The sequence below is a fragment of the Miniopterus natalensis genome, chromosome 17 (assembly GCF_054644295.1).
Source record: "Miniopterus natalensis isolate mMinNat1 chromosome 17, mMinNat1.hap1, whole genome shotgun sequence".
Lineage (NCBI taxonomy): Eukaryota > Metazoa > Chordata > Mammalia > Chiroptera > Miniopteridae > Miniopterus > Miniopterus natalensis.
In genome coordinates, this window is record NC_142097.1 from 11,459,384 (window position 1) to 11,479,532 (window position 20,149).

At 46.1% G+C, this 20,149-nt stretch overlaps 1 protein-coding gene and 1 pseudogene across 1 annotated transcript in view; one reads left to right on the top strand and one right to left on the bottom strand.

Moving 5' to 3' along the window:
- NLRP1 (NLR family pyrin domain containing 1) overlaps positions 1-18,280 on the bottom strand; it is a 39,079-nt gene extending 20,799 nt beyond the window's left edge. The window contains exons 1-4 of the mRNA XM_087826477.1: positions 18,181-18,280; positions 15,838-16,209; positions 2,857-4,480; positions 173-343 (exon numbers count right to left, since the gene is read on the bottom strand). Coding sequence (XP_087682603.1) covers positions 173-343; positions 2,857-4,480; positions 15,838-16,209; positions 18,181-18,280 — 2,267 coding nt within the window. The remainder of the gene's footprint in view (positions 1-172; positions 344-2,856; positions 4,481-15,837; positions 16,210-18,180) is intronic.
- Positions 10,959-12,083, top strand: LOC107527982 (cytoplasmic protein NCK2 pseudogene; annotated as a pseudogene).
- Positions 18,281-20,149: the final 1,869 nt, after the last annotated feature.

The window sequence follows — 20,149 nt, forward strand, 5'->3', positions numbered from 1 at the left end:
CGTCCGTGTTTGCTTACTGAAGAGCCATGGCCCCTGGCACAGTGCGTGCGCGGCTTGAGGGGGCTCAATGAATATTTGTTGAAATCAAAGACCACACACCCATTTAGACACAACTTCTATCTTTGATCTCCTGTCCATCCCCATTTCAGAACAGAACCTGGGCCAGACTCACCTCAGGGTCTTCAGCTGGCAGAGAGGGATTTTCAGGGCATCACAAAGACTCTGTACAGCAGAGCGGCTCAGGGGGTTTCCACTCAGATCCAGCTCCTGCAGGCTGTTATGGACTTGGATGATGGAGAAGAAAATCTGCCACCAGGCGTCTGTGAATGGGCCCCAGCTGGACCTGAGGGAGAGAGAGAGGGACGGGAGAGATGTGACCTGTGTGTGGGGTCTTAGGTGTGCACAGAATGCACAAGACTGGGGTTCAGACCCTCTGAGTCCCAGGTTACAATGGGCAGGGCTATCCCAAGGGCTGATCAGCCTCGCCAACGGCCCCTGTGTTCCCCCCACCCTGGGCTAAGTGCCCCTCTCAGTGGGGCTCTCACTGCACAGCCCTTGCCATTCAATACTGCAGCCCTCGTTCATTTGGTGGGTCTGTCTCTGCCTCAGTCTGGGAGTTTCTTGTGGGCAGGGGCAGATAGTGATCACCTTTTTTCTCTGCAGTGCCCAGCACAAGGCCTGGCACAGAGCTTAGGGATGTAGATAGTCTTTTTCTCATCAATGCAGACATGCCTTTCTCCCTTTGGCACAGGTATTGTGAAGTCCTAGTGTCCAGAAAGGAAAGGAGGAGATGGGAGGAGGGAACAGAGCCTGGGAGAGGTGGTTTGAAGAAGATTTTGTGGTGGGATTGTTGATTATAACTATATACTGCAGTCCAGGTTGGCTTGCGTGGGACCCTGTCCCATTCCCAGGATAGCAAGACCACAGAGAGGGTCCCCAGGAGAGAGATGGAAAAGGGAAATATCTCAGGAGAGAACATTTGCAGGACATGGGGAGAGGCTGATTGCCTTTTTCTGGGAGTTTTAGGGTAAACTGCGTTGTATTATTTAAATTCTACATTTTCCACACACCATTTAAGTGATATTATGTGTTACGAAGGCTCAATGACTCAAACTCTATTTCAAGTTACAAACCAACATCTCTATTTTCTTGCCAGATACCCTCACATTCACAGCATAGTAGCACCTGGACCCAGTATGTCCCCAACTCAATTCACCTTTTCCCCACGTCTGCAGAGCTGTGCAGAGGTGAGAAGAGGCTCGGGAGCCAGCTGTTTGCACATGAATTCCATTTGTTTGTGCCTCATTCAGTCTCCTCGTTGCAAGAAGGGGACAAGAACACCTACTGCAGAGGGTTCTGTGAGGATGTAAAGGTGTTATAGAGAATCCCCAAAATCTTAGTGTAGTTTTAGCTTTAAGAGCTAAACTCTCTCTTTTTGTCTTGATGCCCCTGATTCCTCCTGCTCTCCTCTGGCCTCTACCTCTGTGCCTGCTGAGGATACTTCCGAAGGCCACCATCACTTGCAACACCTGTTCCCAGGTCCTTTAAGGATCAGTTCCCTTGATAACCATAAACAACTTGCAATAACTCAAGTACCTGAGACTAGACGAATGGGCAGATAGTTGTGACACCTTCCTTATGGAATACTGTATGGTCATTCAAAATGGTGTTGTATCTGGCTCCATAATATAAGAAGTCTTGATATAAAAATAAAGAAATGAAGATGGATGTAAAATAAAATGTACAGTATGGCTTTGGCTTGCTTTAAAAATATGCCTAAAGTAGGATATTTACCTCAATCTTTAATGATGGTCACCTCTGAGTGAAGGAATTCTGGTTGATATTTTGACCTTGTTACTTATTTACATGTCCTTATTTTTTTACAATAAACATGAGTTTCATATTAGAAAAACTTTTAAATCTGAAACTAAAACACCCAAGTCTGCCATTCCTTTCTCTGAGACACTTTCCTTACCAGGTCCAGTTGTGCGATCCCTCCCTTCCTTGGGCCACCATCCCGCCTTGCCCATGCCTCTCTTGCCACAGACTCTGCACTCTATTCTAGTTATTTAATGGATATCTGTCTTCTCTCCCAGATTTGAGTTCCTTGAGGACAAGGCTGTGCTTTATTAATCTGTGATCTTTCAGGCCTGGCATAGAATCAGTGCATAATACACATTTATGGAGTGAATCATCGAAAGGGGAGATAGGCACCTAAAGTATTAAAGGATAAATCCTGCCACTGAGGTGGGGGACCCGGATGTGGAAGTTAACAGTGTTGCTGGGGTTGGAGAATGGTTGGAGAGAGCTACTCCATCAGACTCAGAAGGTGGGTTTCAGCAGAGTCCTTGGGCCAATAGTGCATCATTGACACAAGAACATTGGTTTTGCAAAAAAATATAGAGACTCTTTTTCAGACACATAAATTGTGAGGTGATGGGGGAGATATGAGAGCCATGTCAGTCATCAGCCATCAAGAGAGCCTGAAGCCGCTGAGTGAGCAGTTGCCCGGGGGGAAGCATGTCTAGAGGGAGAAACAGAGGCAGGTGGGCTGGGTGGAGGGGAGCTGACGTTAGCATGGGGCTGGAAGCTCACCATGAGAGAAGGTGGCCATGGTGACTGAGACAGAAAGAGAAGCAGCAGGCCACCCAGAAACAGGTAGGGAAGGCCACATGGTCAGATACTGCTGCAGGGGATCCTAGGTGGACAGAGAATGGAGGTCATATTGGGCAGTTAGAAGTCACTGGTAACTTCAGTTCTTTAGCCCTTGTGGCCAGGCTTAGTGAGGGTGCCTCCGATGCCCAGGACCGTGGAAACAACAGAGGAGCTGGAGAGAGGGGAGGGGGGCACACTCACAGAACTACACTGGAGGGTTTCCATGCTTCTCTGTGTTGTTCCCCCTCATTCAGTTGAAGCCTCTTCATGTGGTAGCAGAATTTAAAGGAGAAAGTGAAGAGAAGGAGCTCCATGTCGGTTTGGACACATACCCTTATTCCATAGAAATTGCACATCACATCTTTCAGAACTCTTTTGCTCTGATTCTCATAAAAACAGTGGAGCAAGTGCCAACAATATGGCTCTAGGTTCAGATGTTTGAGTTTGACCTCCCTTTCCGCTAAATGCAGCAGATAGCAATGCCTCTTCCAAGATATACTGCATTTGAAGATGCTCTCCATCTCTTTCATTTTCTGCTCACTCAAAAGGCCAAATAGGAAACATGTGATTGGTTCCCCAAACAGGTCACTATTGCCATATACATCTGTCAAATCTCTCGCAATTCTGATGTTATTAAAGCAATCACTTTTCACCACCCTATTCCCTAAAGCATAGGACATTGCTGCAAAAAACTCCTGGAAACACAGGTGAATGAAGCTGAAGCTCAGAAGGGTGGGGTGCTTTTGAAGAATACCCATGTTTAAGAGAGTGGAGGTGGTAGCCCCATCTAACCCATGTTTCCTGAGGTCCTTTAGGCTGAACAAGGTCTTTCCTTGACAGGTGCCTTCAGCAGCCAGAGAGCAGAAGCCCCTCAGCTTAGTCCCTAGGGATTTAGCTGGGAGAACGTGGAAAAAATAGTGCAGAAAGAGGGCTGTGGTGGTCTTGGAGGTCAGTGAGAGTGGTTGCTCCTGCTCCATCTGCTGCTTCAGGCAAGTGCAGACCAGCCAAGACACCAAGGGCATGAGACACATGGTAAAGAGTTCACAGTTTGATTTAACCAAGCTGAAGGCTCTAATTGCTTGTTTCTCTTCTGTGAAATATTGGTAGAAATATTCTTTCCTGGCAATTTCAGAGAATCCCAAGACCTCCACCCAGTGTGGCTGCTTGAAAGAATGTTTGAGCCTCTGCAGAGCTGTGATCCGAGCTGTGATAAGCAGGGAAGCCTTGGGAAGTAAGGTTTTCTTCAGTAAACTGCCCAGCAGTGTGCACACCTGCTGCTGCTGGCTCCAGTGGAGACAGAGCTCAGAACTCTGCTCCTTCAAGTCCCATTTTGGTTCATCTAAGTTATCAAGAATGAAGAGCAGCTTCTCTGGATGAGACAGAATCTTTCTAATGGGAGCTGTAGGAGCAGCCAAGTCTTTTGTGATGAGGTCAGCGAGACTCATTGTCTTGGACTGGGCCAGCTCTCTGCAGTTGAAGTAGAAGACATGCTGGAAGCGGTCTCTGAACAACGAACCTTCCTCCCAGGCTCTCCTCACATGCCTGGCCAGGGTTGACTTCCCACTTCCAGCAACCCCATGCAGTATGACAGTGAGATACTTTTCCTGGGTACACAGTCCTGGGCCAAATAGGTCTCTGACCTTAATCATATATCCTAGTTCATCTACCATCCACCTTCTTCTCCTGAGCAGGTGGTCATAGCCTCTGGGTTTACATCTGTGTAGAAGTAACAGTTGTGTGATTTTTTTCTGGAAATCCTCATTTTTCCATGACTGTGTGGGGCAGGGCCTCTCTCTCCTTTGTCCCTTGTATTTTCCTTTGATTCCTACAGAAGGGAGGGAAAGATGGAACATTTGTTCAATTTTTTTCTCCATTTATTCATTCCACAACTGTTTTCTGCATCAACTTGGTGTCCCACACTGTGCTGGATACTGATACTGGAGCATTTTAGCCAGGTCAGTGGAGAAAACATGGGCTTTTGAGATGAAGATCCCAGCTGAAGACTTGACCAAATCATTCTCATAGTGTGATGTTTCTTCATTCTGCAAATATTATTCAAGGTGTTACACTTCCAGGCACTGATACAGTGTCTGGGAATAAAGAGCAATCATCATCTTAGCCATGACCTGACACCCTTGGACACATGGACCTGCCTCTGTGACCAGGTGCACTTCACCCAGCACCCCTTGAAGATCAGACCCTGCTGGGACTCAATGCCTCCAGTTGTATGCACCTGCAACCACAACCCAGCAGGCCTAACCCAGGGCCACCAGAAGATTGGACACACTGCTGTGAGCCAGTGCAACTCATCATCCCCAGACCCACAGACCTGCCCTCACTATCTGGCCTGCTTCACACGTGCTTGGATTACTGGACTACTAAAATGGGGAGACAAAGAAACAACCCCCAGCATGGCTGGGCGTGGCTCAGCGGTTGAGCATCGACCTAGGATCCAGGCGATCGGGGTTCGATTCCCGGTCAGGGCACATGCCTGGGTTGTGGGCTGCAGCCAATCAATTACTCTCTCATCATTGATGTTTCTGTCTCCTTCTCTCCCTCTCCTTTCCTCTCTCTGAAATCAATAAAGATATATTTTAAAAAAAACAACAAAAAACAACCCCCAAATGAAAAAAAAGGAGGAATTGCCAGAAAAGGAACTAAGTGAATTGGAGGCAAACAATTTGCCAGAGAAAAAATTCAAAGTAATGGGTATAAGATTCTCAAACAACTTAGTGAGAACTACAAGCAACTTAATGAGAACGATAAGAAACTTAATCAGAAGTACAGCAGCATGAAAAAAGAGATCGACACCATGAATAAAAATCAATCAGAAATGAAGAATCACATAACTGAAATAAAAATACCCTGGAAGGAAGTAGACCAGAATAAACTGAGGACCAAATCAGAGAATTAGAAGACAAGGTAGATGAAACCACCTATTCAGAGCAGCAATTAAAAAAAAAGCAGGAGCCCGGTTGGGTGTGGCTCAGCGGTTGAGTGTCGATCTAGGATCCAAGAGATTGGGGTTCGATTCCTGGTCAGGGCACATGCCCAGGTTGCGGGCTCGATCAATGACTCTTATCATTTATGTTTCTATCTCTTTTCCCTCTCCTTTCCTCTCTCTGAAATCAATAAAGATATATTAAAAAAAAAAAAAAAAGCAAGAGGAAAGTTTAAGGAAGCTTTGGGACAAAATGAAATGTACCAACATCCACATCATAGGGGTACCAGAAGGAGAAGAATATGGGCAAGGAATAGGAAACCTGTTTGAAGAAATGATAACAGAAAACTTCGTTGACCAGCTGAATGAAAAAGTCATGCAAATCCAGGAAACACAGAGAGTCCCAATCAAGATGAACACAAAAAGACCCACACCAAGACATATCATAATTATAATGGCAAATGTTAAGGCAAAGAAAGAATCTTAAAGGCTGCAAGAGATAGACAGAAAGTTACCTACAAGAGAGGTCCCATTAGACTGTCAGCTGATTTCTCAATAGAAACACTTCAGGCCAGAAGGGAATGGCATGAAGTATACAAAGTAATAAAAAGCACAGGACTGAATCCAAGACTACTCTATCCAGCATGACTATCACTCAAAATTGAAGGTGAAATAAAGAGCTTTGCATACAAGAAAAGGTTAAAGAAGTTTATTACCATCAGACCAGCACTGCAAGAAATACTAAAGGGACTGTTGTAAGAAGAAGAAATAAAGAGAGAGAGAGGGACACAAGAATAAAGAATAAAAATGGGAACAAATAAGTACCTATCAAGATAGCCTTAAATATAAATTACTTAAATGCTCCAATCAAAAGACATAGGGTAGCTGAATGGATAAGAAAACATGACCCATATATATGCTTTCTACAAGAGACCCACCTCAGAACAAAAGACTCACATATAAAGAAAGTGAAGGAATGGAAAAAAATTTTCCATGCAAATAGAAATTAAAAAAAAAAAAAAAAAGACTGGAGTAGCAATACTCATATCTGACAAAATAGACTTCAAAATGAAGGCCATAACAAGAGACAATGAAGGCCATTTCATAATACTAAAGGGTCAATACAACAAGAGGATATAACCCTGGTAAACATATATGAACCCAATATAGGAGCACACAATATATAAAAAAAATTTCTGGAGGACTTTAAGGGAAAGATCAATAGCAATACAATCATAGCAGGGGGACTTAAACACCCCACTGACTTCACTGGAAAGGTCTTCTAGACAAAAAAGCAACAAGGAAACAGCGACCCCAAATGACACACTACATCAAATGGATTTAATGGACATTTATACAATATTTCACCCCAAAGCTGCAGAATATACATTCTTCTGAAGTGCATATGGGACATTCTCAAAGATAGACCACATGCTAGGATACAAACTAAGTCTCTACAAGTTCAAGAAAATTGAAATCATATCAAGCATCATCTCGGGTCATAATGGCATGAAACTAGAAATCAGCTACAATAAACACACCCTTAAAACATTCAAATACATGGAAGTTATAAAGCATATTATTAACCAATGAATGGGTTATCAATGAGATCAAGGAAGAAATAAAAAACTTCCTGGAAGCAAATGAAAATGAACACACAATAACCCAAAATCTATGGGACACAACAAAAGCAGCCCTGAGGGGGAAGTTCATAGCACAGCAGGCCTCCCTCAGGAAACAAGAAAAATTTCTAATAAACTATCTAACCCTACAACTTAAAGAATTAGAAAGAGAATAACAAGAGGAGGTAGAAGGAAGGAAATAATAAAGGTCAGAGTGGAAATAAAAGACATAGAGACTAAAAAAACAATACAGATCAATGGAACCAAGAGCTGGTTCTTTGAAAAGATAAACAAGATTGATGAACCTTTAGCCAGACTCATCAAGAAACAAATAAATAAAATCAGAAATAAAAGAGGCGAAATAACAACTGATATCAAAGAAATACAATGAATTGTAAGTAAATACTTTCAACATCTGTACCCCAAAGAGCTAGACAACCTGGACCAGAAGGACAAATTCCTAGCAACATGCAACTTTCCAGAACTGAATCAGGAACAATCAGAAAACCTGAATAGGCTGATAACAAATGAAGAAATTGAAGCAGTAATAAAAAAAACTCTCACCAAACAAAAGTCCTGGCCCAGATGGCTTCACAGGGGAGTTTTACCAAATATTCAAAGAAGAATTACCACCTATCCTCCTCAAACTATTCAAAAAAATCCAAGAGGAAGGAGCACTTACAAACTCTTTTCATGAGACCAGCATTAGCCTAATTCCAAAACCAGATAAAGACACTACAAAGGAAGAGAATTATAGGCCAATATCCTTGAAGAACATAGATGCTAAAACCCTCAACAAAATATTAGCAAATCAGATCCAGCAATATATTAAAAAGATCATACAACATGACCAAGTGGGATTTATTCCAGCGATGCAAGGCTGATACAATATTCGCAAATCAATAAATGTGATACATCACATAAACAAATTGAAAGACAAATATCACATGATCATGTCAATAGATACAGTAAAAGCATTCGACAAAAAATCCAATACCCATTTTTCATAAAAAACCATCAGCAAAGTGGGATAGAGGGATCATACCTCAACATAATAAAGGCCATATATGACAAACGTACAGCCAACATCATACTCAATGGGCAAAAACTTAAACCTTTTCTCCTAAGAACAGGAACAAGACAGGGGTGTCCACTTTCACCACTCTTATTCAACATAGTACTGGAAGTCTTAGCCACAGTGATCAGACAAGAAGAAAAAATAAAAGGCATCCAAATTGGAAAGGAGGAAATACAACTGTTGTTATTTGCAGATGACATGATATGGTCCATAGAAAACCCTAAAGACTCCACCGAGTGAAGGCCTGGGGAGGCCTCGGGAGGGGGCAAGAGTAGGGAGGAGGGGGTCAATGGGAGGAAAAAAGGGACATCTGAAACAAAACAAAAAAAGAGAAAAAAAGAGTGAACAAAATAGACACAAGTCTCTGCTCTCATTAATTCCATGACCTGAGCTATTGGCCCCACTGAGTGCCAGTTTTTTATCTGTAAATTGTAAGTGGTCATGATGGAAGGAAGGAGATAATGTAGCAGATTCTATAGTTTCCTGACAGTAACCCCTCTGCACCCACCCATAAAGCACATGTCAAGATCTTCTGCAAGCACCTGTGGTTGCGTATTGGAAGGCTCTTTCTCAGGCAATGAGTGTGACAGGCCAGAAACCCTTGGGCGTTAATGTTCCAGGAGAAGCATTCAACCAATGACAAGTGGAAGTTCCTTGTCCCCCAAGAGAGACACCTCTGAAGTGTGTTCTACACTGTCTCCTAAAGATCCCCAGTACATCGAACCTCAGTTGCTCACAGAGGTAACCTGCTCCATAATGCAGGTTTCATTGGTTTACCCCCTTCCCTGTCTCACTTCTCTCTCCTAATGGTGAACCAAGTGAATCAGCTCCTGAACAAGCTACCTGCTTTCAAAATTAGTGCCAGGGTCTGTTTCTGTGGGAAACCACCTGGACAGAGAGGAAAGTGGTTTGTGAACTGTGAGGAACTGAGCACATGTCAGGGACTGTGCCCCTGGGAGGAACCTCAAGGTCATATGTTAGTCAGATTCCAAGAACAATTACTGTTATAAGACCTTCACTTCCCCCTTTTAGAATATTTTGAGTGCCTGTCACCTCTCTCCTTAGGTGAATGTTTGAGATGATGTAAGTGACCCACTTGGGATCCTGAAGCCCAGTTCATCTTGGAAAACCTGCTCGACCTACAGAATATGTGGGGTCAATTTTCATCTTTAGCTTGGTGAGACCAAGGTGTCAAGGGCCCACCCCCACCTCTGGAATCATGATCTACAGATCCTCCTTTATTGTCTCTTGTGAGAACATTTCTGGCAATGTGAAGATCTTCTAATGCATCAGTATGGCCACTCTGGGTCATGGCTATGGCCCACCCCACTCTGAATCCTGAGTCTGCCTGAGATGCCAAGAAAGGGCTGAGGTCTTTTTGGTGCCATGTTCTCAAAAATATCCTGGTTTTAATGGATGCGTTAGCATGGTACACATCCAAATCTTCTTGATGTAGTAACACTTTCAAAATTCTCCCCCTACCACTAATATTCCAACGAGTTACATTTTAATATTATGTGTTTGACCAGGGTTTGGCAAACTCTGGCCAAATCTAGATGCCCACTTGTTGTACACCTGTGCCTTAAGAATGGCTGTTACATTTTTAAGTAGTTGAAAAAGGTCAAAGAATAATAATATTCATGTCATGAAAACTATATAAAATTCAAGACCTGCAAAGAGATGTGGACATCCATGTACATGAAACTCAAGATCCTGACACAGATTCAACTTTAAAAGGACGTCACTTATCACATTATAATAAAGTTGTCAAAAATCAATGACAAAGAGAAGATGAAAGCAGCAAGGGAATGACTGATTGCATACCAGGGGACTCTCACAAAGCTATGACCAGATTTTTCAGCAGAAACATCACAGTTCAGAAGAGAGTAGATGGTATATTCAAAGTGCTGAAAGAAAAACAGGTGTCAGGTAAGAATAATTTACCCAGCAAAGCTTCAGAAATGAAAGAGCTATAAAGGTTTTCCCAGATAAATAAAAGCTGAGGGAATTCATTACCACTAGAGCTGACTCACAAGAAGTGCATAAAGGAGTTCTCCAAGCTGAAATAAAGTGTGCTAATTGGTAACATGAAACCATATGAAAGTATAAATCTCACTGGTAAAGGTAAATACATAGTCATATTCAGAATAATTCATACTGTAATAATGGATGGTGTATAAATAACTCTTGTAGAATGGATAAAAAAACAAAAGTATTGGCCAGTGCTGCTGGAGTGGGGAGTGGGTGTGGGGTTGTCAGGCTGGAAGGAATCCTGGGAGCTGGTGAAGGGGGGCATGGAGGCACTGGTGGCAGGACAGTAATGATGGCCTTGGAAAGTCTTTGGGGTATGCAGTGGGTCGTTGGATGATGAAGGTCAGGCACCTGGCTTTAACTAGCGTTGTAACAGCTTCAGGGACCAAATGAGAATGTGTGAGGTGTCCGCCCCTGTTGCTTCAGACAGTTCAGATTTTATATGTTCCTTTTCTACAAGTGATTTCCCAGATCACAGTTCTCTGCTGAGATGAGTGGGATTTGAGAGTATGGAGAATACCAGAAGCTTTGTAACTTCAGAGGAGCAATCAGCTAAAAGTTCTCCTTCTGAGGAGTTGTGTTGTGCCAGTCACCTCTCCTAACTGAGCACCAAAGGAGGACACTGTGAAAGATGACGGGAGAAGTTATTGTTATAGCCAAGTGGGACTAAATTACTCAACAGGACCAGGAACTTGACATCAAGAAGGACTGGGGCATGTGGCTGCTGAATGACTCCAAGACATGGTGGTAGGTGAGGAAGCTGCCAAGAGGATAGGACATGGCGCGATCCAACTAGGTGGAGAGGAAGGATAGCCTTTAGAAGGGCTCCCTCAGGAAGAACCTGAAGGACACACTAGGCCTTGGCAAGATCAAGATGAGGACCAGCATGTGGGATTTGGCCACGACACCCAGCATGGATATTGAGTGCCCTGTCAACTAGGGCCGTGCCAACTGCATCTTAGACCTCAACATCTCAGACTTTGTCAATTTGCCTATGTGACTGGCAGGGTAGATGAACAATCCCTGGTTAAGGGGTAGTGTGTCACTGTCATGGAGAAGTGCAGCGACAGATGGTGACGTGGCAGCTACACCGAGCAATTGGGGTGGTTCCCCTTCAACTACAACCTGGAGGAAGTGGGCGAGCTGGTTCTAGTCCCCCACCTTCCGGAGCCTGCTAAAGAGTCCATCCCTGAGCAATGGCCAGGGAACCTGCATCCTACGTGTGGTCCAAAGACTGTATCCTATCAACTCAGTCATCGGGAAGCTCAACTTTGAGAAGGGAGAGACCATGGAGGTAATGGAAAAGCCAAGAATGAGCCAGAGTGTTGGAAATGCATAAGCACTTGGGGGGAAGGTTGGCCTCATTCCCCAGAAATTCATGGTGGTCCTCAGCGACCGGCTGCCCTGTCCCCTTTGCATGCCCACCAGTCAGCTACCCTGGAAGGGGCAGTGGGGGCTTCACAGGCAGACAGCGGCGCTACGGGAATGATGTGCCATCAGGCTGAGTGCGCCCTCAGTGAGCGGTGCCAGAGGGCGACTTCCTCATTAAGGACAGAGAATCCTGGCCCAGGGACTTGTCTTTGTCTCTCAAAGCCTCAGGGAAGAACTAACATCTCAAGGTGCAGCTTCTGAAGAGTGTCTACTGCATCCCAGGGCCAGTTTCACACCCTGGACAGGTGGTGGGAAACTACACCAAGGCCCCATCTTCCCCAGCGAACACGGAGAGAAGCTGTATGTCACAGGAGCGCTTCAGTGATGTCCTCCCCACAGCCTCTGCCACCTCCAGGCCCTGGTGCCACACTTACTTCCCCAGAGCTGAGCGAGTGGCTCCAAGAGGATATGGTGGGCCACTGGCTCCCCTGCGGCCCCTGCTCTGTCCAGTGGCTGGTCCCCTATTGTCTTCCTATGATCTGGCTGATCTTTCTGTCCAGGTCCTTTGTTTCCACCTGCCTCCTATTTGCCATCCCAGACCCTCATTTACTGTTCAAGGTCCTTCCTCCCCTCACTGGCCAGTTTTAGCGAGTGAAAGATGGAAGAGGGGCAGGTTAGTTCACTTTATTCCTCCTCAGTTAGAAATAGCCTTAGACTGTTCAAATTGTCATTCTACCAGCTCCCCTCAGTAGGAAGGCACTGGGCACAGTGGGAATGCACTGAAGCTGCCCTTGATCAAGTGACCTAAGTGCACTCCAAGGTGAAGGTGCCTGGGCCCAGCAGCCCTTGGTGGTGTCCTTTGCCCTTACTTGGCTCCGAGACCCTCCAGGGAGTGAACGTGTTTGCCGGTAGCAATACTGGAGCCACCAGGTGAGACAGTAGTGAGGAAGCTGTCCAGTGCCTTTGGGGTTGTGCTTGCAATAAAGAAAGAATTTCCTTGAAGGTCAACCTGCAAGAGGGACTGTGGACTTAGAAAGACGGATGTTTTGGTAATTTACCTCCAAATATACCATCTGCCTAGTGCTTTTTCCTCTTGCTCTTGGCTTGTTTAAATTTCACAATTATGTATTTAAGTGTCAAAGTAATATGTATCTGTGTTCATTCACTGACACCAGCATGAAAACATCTGATCTTTGGGGAAGGGCAGCTACCAACACTTTACACACACACACACATACACACACACTGTATGTATGTGTGTGTGTATATATATATATACACATACATATACATGTGTGTGTAAACTTTCTTTACAGGGAAGTTTTGCAGGGTTTACAAAGAATATATGATTGGTAGCAAGAGACGCACAGAAAGTTTATGAAGAAAGTGCATTCTTTTTTTCTTTTTTTACATTTGAACTTCTTTATAGTTTAAATATACAGTCTTAAATGGCACATTCCTACAATTGAAGGAGGGGTCTTGACACCTTCTAAACTTGCATGCTCAGTTTTCTGGATATTGTAATAAAAAGTATTATGACAAGACTCTGTGTGGTTTATCTTTGGGAAAACTCTGACTCAGTGAAGAGAGAGCAATGACTGAGCATTTACTGAAGACTCTGTGCCTGAAGGGAGGAGTTTAACACATTTATTACTTGTGTGCTTTCTTTTTCTATGATGACATTTTATATTAAATTGAAATAATAAATCTAATGAGTGAAACTCCAAGAGAAAAAGAGAAAAAAGTATTAAAAATAACTCTAGTTAAAATAATTTGGCAATGGCTGCACAATAAAAAAGATGTAAATTTTTTCATCAGAAACATAAAACATGGGGGAAGCAAAACGGTAGATTGAAATTAAGTTGTCATAAGCTTAAAATACAACATAATAAGTACAAGATGTTTCCTGTAAATCTCATGGTAGACACAAAACAAATACCTACAGCAGGTACACAAAAGAGAAAGAGAAAGGAATCGCAGCTTAACACTATAGAAACTCATCAAACCCCACAGGGCAACCGCAGGAGAGGGCGGAAGGAATGAAGAAACTACGTAACAGCTGCAAAAACAATCGACAAGTCCTTCCCTATCAAAAATTACTTTAAATGTAAAAGGGTTAAATTCTCTAATGAGAAGACATAGAGTGGCTGAACGGATAAAATGTGAAAACAAACCAACAATAAAACCCCAAGACTTGACTAGCTGCCTACAGGGGACTTGCTTCAGCTTTAAGGACACACATAGGCTAAAGCAAAGGGATGGAAAAAATACTCAGTGCAAATGGAAACCTAAAGAGAGCAGGATTAGCTACAATTATATCAGACAATGGAGCCTGAGCTTGTGACCATCACAGCCAGGGCTTGGGAGCAGAAGTGAGAGTGGGCACAGAAGGAAGGGGAGAGGAAAGGGGGCCATGGAAACTGGGGGTGGGGTCCTCACAAGCAGCAGCAGTGTGGAGGGAGAGATCACTGGTTCTGGTTCCAGCCCTGGCTGTTCCAAGTGCTGAATTTTGATGCTGCGATGAAAAGAGAAAGAGGCAAGGGTGCAGCTGGGATTTCCGGCCTGGGTGACTCAAGTGTGGTGAAGGTTGAAATCAGAGAAGTCAAGAGAGGGAACTGGCTTGGACTGAGGAGTAAGCCGAAACTTCTTTTGGGGTTCACCTGGAGAACAGAATCCTCCTTGGAACTTTCTGGACCTCCCTGGTCCCAAGGAACTTCAGAGTCCACTGAGATTATGACCTGAGCTGTGCCTGGGCAGTGACCATGTTATACATCACACCTGGTTGGGCAAGGTTCACTGTCTAGCCTGTACGGGTTTCAGTTTATCCGTCAAATCAGAGTGGGTATAATCTCAACACTGGAATGTTCCTTAAAGATCATTTCTAGGCCTGCTGACCCCCACCACCCCATCCTAACTCCTCCACCTTTCTTGTGGAGTTTTCTAGGCCCAGGTCCTCATGCAGCTATAGGCTCACCTGGGTGGGAACCCACTGGCTGCCTTGCAGGCCCACTCAGTGCCCTCATGCCAACTCAGCAAGCCTCACATTTCCAGCTCTGTCCATACGTCAGGAAAGTGTTTCAAATTCTTTCTAAGCCCTAGAGGAGCCCCAGGACTCGGGGTCAAAGAATTTCAGCACCGTAGTGGAGATCAATCCTCTGGGGGTGTTCCACAAGTGTGGATTTGTGGAGTGGAGGAGTGGGAGCAATACCCCTGTGGGAAGCAAATAAGGAGGTTGATGCTTGCTAGCAGGGGGGGCAGGAGCCAGGGCACTGAGCCAGGGTTCTCCAACCAAAGAGAACCAGGAATCAAGAGAACTGGTCTTAGCTAAGCGAGGTCAGTAGAAACCAGTGGACCCATTGCAGCCTGCCCCAGCCTCTCCTTGGAGAATGCTGCCCTGACACTGCTGGGCCAATGTCCTGATCTGGGCTCCAGGAAGTTTGCATCTCTGCCCTGATTCTGCCTCTACCTCCCCATGTAAGTCACGACTCCACTCTGTACCTCAATTGCCCCCACATGAGGCTGCAAGCCTCTGCCACCCATGGCTGCTAATAGTAAGAACATCAGCAGTGGCAGGAACAGCAGCAGCACAATTTATTGAGCATTTAGTAGGAATCAGACTCTGTGCTAAACGCCTAACATGGATTATCTCTTTAAGCTCCTACAGGCCAGGAGGCAGGCTCTTACCCTCTCACTTTACGGAGGGAGAGACAGATGCAGAGAGCAGTGCAGTGACTTGCCCAATGTGGTCATGCCGGGCCTGGAACCTGCTTCCCTACGATTCCCTTCTGTGCTTACAGCACAAGGGCAGGCAAGGGCTGCTTGGGTGGTGGGTGTGAAACACATACACGCCCTGCTGGTGCCTTCTGAAAGTCAGCCTCTAGTCTCCCTGGCCCTCTGAGCACTCCCTCCCAGGTGCTGTGAGCACCACGAGGGTTGCTGGGAATGCAGTTGGCTAGAAGTGGGGTCCAGCGAGGCCCTTTCCCCCAGCAAGCCTCCTAGCTCCAGCCTTGTCTGGGCTGGATCCCCCCCTTTGACAGGGCAGTCCCCAGCACTGCCCAGAGGAAGGTTTGGTGGAGGGTTCAGTGGGGTGCGGGTGGGTAGAAGATGGACAGCAGGCAGAGGGCGCTTTGTCTACTCACGTAGCTCGAAGACTGCCTCATTCTGGGGTCCGGCATACAGCTTGCTTGTGCCTATTTGCAACCTGGTCTGCAGGGGCAGGTCCCAGGCCTGCTGCTCCCCGTGTTGAGCCACCAGGTTTGAGGACTCCTCCATGTCACCTGCCTTCTCTGGCTGATCTGGGGTGGCACCAAGAGGGTGCTCCCAGAGATCCTTCTTAGGTAGCTGCACCAGGAACTCCTTCGGCTGATTCTTCATCAGTACCTCCAAGCTCTGGGCCTGCTGCAGCTGGACTCCTTTGGTGATCCCTGCTCCACGGACCTGGTCTGCTGCACTGGCCATGTCTGTTCCACTGGTCTTCTCAGTTCCAGCTTGGAGGGCCTTGGGGATGTTCACTAGGGAGAGGGTGTGTAGTGAGGGGATCAGACAGGCAGAGAATAGCTGTCATCCTTGGTCCCATCTCCCAGTGCAAGACTCTCACTCAGGTCATTATATTCACCTGGTAAACTCCTATTCAGCATTCAGAACCCACTTTTGTAAACCCCAGGGCATCTACCAACACATGATGTTGGGAGAAGGGAGGCGAAAGGGAGAGGGAGGAAAAGGCATAGGAAGGAGCAGTCCAGAGGGGGCCGGGAGACACTGAAAGAGGTCAAGTTACTGAGTTGCTGGGTCTGGGCTTGGGGACAATCAGGAGTATGAAGGGTCAGGGAATGGGAGGATGCATGTTCGGGACACTCACTGTTCTGTGCTCCTCAGTTCTCCCTCTCTTGGGACCTGGACTCTTTGGACCAAGCCACGAGCTGTGATGCTGACAGGAGGTGGTGTGTGGGGAGAGGCAAAGTGCAGGGTGGGCTTGAGAGCCCAGGATTGAGCTCAGAGCTGCCCACTCCCAGGTCTCTTCAGAACTCTCCAGGCCCTGGGACACCAACCAGGAAGAACACCCTCACCCAGCAGGAGCAGGAACAGAAACAGAAACAGAAGTCACCCAGAGGAAACCACATAGGGGTGTGGCCAGGGGAGAGGGGCCATCATGGTTCTGAGCAGAGCAGGGACTTAGAGCCAGACACCCAGACAGGCCACATCTACAGTCAGGCCAGGGGCAGAAGGTCAGGCAGGCTGCCGCGCTGGGTGCAGACCCACGTAGCATGAAGTACACACATCTTCACATGGCATCCTGCCAAGCCATCACCTAGAGCCTGGCCACAGAGCCAGGAGTGAGGATGGGTGGGGTCCCCGTGAATCTTTCTGCAGAGCCCTGGTTGAGAGACTCTTTAGGAAGTTGGGTGTAGGGCCAGACCCAGCTCTCAGGAAGGGTGGGGATCCCTGAATCTTCCTGCTGAGCCAGAGCTGAGGTTTTCAGGAAGTTGGGTGTGAGGCCAAGTCCAACTCTCAGGACTGGTGGGCCCTCTAAGTGTGCCAGGGCAGCTCCTTGTTGGGGTACTACAGCAGGCGCAGGGAGACTCTTTCCCAGCTTCTCATAGCTTTCTGGGCTTCTGAGGTCCATTGCATTCATGCCATGCTTCAAGGGACATTGAAGTGTGTGTTCTGGCCAGGGGCTGTCTGCTTTGTGGGCAGCTCAGCACTTAACTCATAAATGTCCCACCTGAAAAGGGAACAGTAACTGCTTCCTCCTTGCAAAGACAGGCCTCTGGGGAGCTTTCTTGCTCTTTTGTAGAATTAGCAGAAGTGTGAACTCTAGATGGAGGAGTGACGGTATCTAACTCCTTTCCTGTTTGATGAACAAAATATCAGAATTTTATAGAAAGACAGGCTCTTACAGTGTGGTGCTGAGCCACATTAAAGCTGAGGCAACAGAAAAATTTGCATTCTAATATGTGTGTTTATTTGTTTTTAAAGGCTTCATTTAAATATTGAAAAATAGAAAAGTAGGTGTATTAACACTCACAGCATTATTTTAAGTTTAAATATTTTATTTTTACCCAAACCAGAATTTATTATAATTTCACTTTTAACTGAAGGAAACAAACATATCAGCAATATTTGCAAAATCCAGTTGTGGAAAAGGGTAGATTTTGCATATGTAAATTTGCGTACTGAGTCCTTCCTGAACAAGATGGGCTGCGAGCACATAAAACAATTCAATTGAGGTTTTTCATGATAAGCCTGGGAGTGGGGGGAGGGGCAGAGGACGGCAGCTACTGAGTGGGATCTGCTTCCCACCAGGCACTTTGTAGGCCTCACTCCATCTTCCCAACACTTTTCTAAGATGGTTTTGTTGTCCCTAGCTTGCAGATGAGACCAGATCTGGGAGACTTCAAAGCCCATGACCTCATTCCCGTGCCCCCTTACACCAGCAGTGTGCTGAAAGGTGAGTTCTCAGGATGAGCGGGGGGTGTACCCACCTCCAACCAGCTTATCTCTTGTCTCTTCCAAGGCTGCTTCTAAAAGGCAGTTGGGATGCCGGTCAGATGTGCACCTGGAGCTTGTTGGGGCCATTACCATGGGGGGCCGCCTGACACTCTCAGAACACACCTATGTCCATTGCATTAAGTGGACTGTCACCCACTCCTTCCCCCCGGAGGCTTTGAGCTACAAAATACAGAGGCCAGATGATGACCTCTGAGTGTATGTATCAAGCCCCAGTGATGTCAATCAAAGCAAAAGCACTTTAGCTGTAGCAGGAGGAACTGGGATTAGCTCTGGGGCAGGACTTCTGCCCAGTGAGGGGTACTAAGTGCAAAAATGTACCCCTCAAGAGCCTTCAAGAACAGGCCATATCCGCAGCCATCTCGGGCTAAGCATGGAGAATTAATAAGGCCCCTTGTGACAGCCCTGCTAAGCTTCCTTAGAAAACTACCAATCCCTATGTCAACTGAGCATTAACTCCGTAACTCAAGGCTCTCTTTTCTTGACAAAATTCAGTTTAGGCCACCAGGTGGTGACAGTTGAACAGAAATGAATTCATGAAGCAGGGTGTGTGTTTTATCCATTTCTGAGTGTTCACAGTGTCCTGCACAATTCCAGGCATAAAGTAAATGTTCAATGAAAGATGAAAAATTTCTAGCTGTGCAGGACTGTTCAGGGCATCTGGAAAATGCAGATCTGGATCTCAGCTCAGCCCCCTGGGCTGGTTCAGTGAACACTTCCTGAGGGGTAGGAGAGCAAGGATCCTATTTCCATTGATTTCTTGTATTTAACTCATATCTGCGTTGATGAAAGAAGCCAGTTCTTGGTTCTTCTGTATTTTTTGACACTATCTCAGACCCTCATGTAATACAAGCCTAAGAAAGGAAGCGAGAAGGTCAGAAACAGGAACGAAAGGAAGAGTTGGGGGAGTGACCCTAAGACCAGAGACTTTAGGTTGGCAAACAGGAGTTTAGGAAATTAGTCTTCTGCTGCCCAGCTCAGAAGCCAGTAGTTGAAGAGATTGGTGGCAATTTCAGAGCCACCAATATAAATGAACCAGGAGATGGATACAGGTTGTGATTTGGGGGAAATGACTCAAACTTTGCAAGCTCTGGTATGACGCAAGGAACCCTGACGTCAGTGCCCAAGTTGCATCAGCGGCAAAAAGGGTCCCCAAGGCCAGGGATCACCAGGCAGAGCATTGAGCATAAAAGGAAAGCTCCCTTCCCTTTGTACAAACTCAGGAGCACCACTCTCAGGACTCTGGGCTCCTCACCACCTTGGAAATATGCTGAGACTGCAGTAGCCAAGTGAAAGCCCTGCACCAAGCGCCCTCTCTCCAATATCCCGCGCATTACTCTGTCCTTAAGCCATCTCCATTTCTAGTACCTGCTCCTTCTATCCATCCCCTCTGCGCCTCATCATTTCCTCTCCAGATTACTGTGACAATCACCTCTTAAACTCTCCTACCTGCTTCTGATCTTCCCACCATCCATGCAGGCAGCTAGAGAGATCTTTTTAGAACACAAACCTAATCATCCCACACCCCTGGACAAACCTCTCCCATCACTCCCTGCTGTGGTGGGGCATGCAGTGTTCTGACCCCAGTCCACGTGTCAGGCCTTATTTATTTATTATTATTATTTTTTTATATTTTATTGATTTCAGAAAGAGGAAGGGAGGGAGAGAGAGAGAGAGAAACATCAGTGATGGAGTCATTGATCCGCTGCCTCCTGCACGCCCCCGACTGGGGATCAGCCCACAACCTGGGCACGTGCCCTGACACGGAATCGAACTGCAGTCTCCTGGATCCTAGGTCAATGCTCAACCACTGAGCCACACTGGCAGGGCTGGCAGGCCTTACTTATACTCTCCTCCCCATGTGTTCTCCATCCTGGCTTTGCCTTCTCAGTGCCCGAGCCACCACATCCTGTCACCCCCTCAGTCCCTGGAGTGAGACCGATC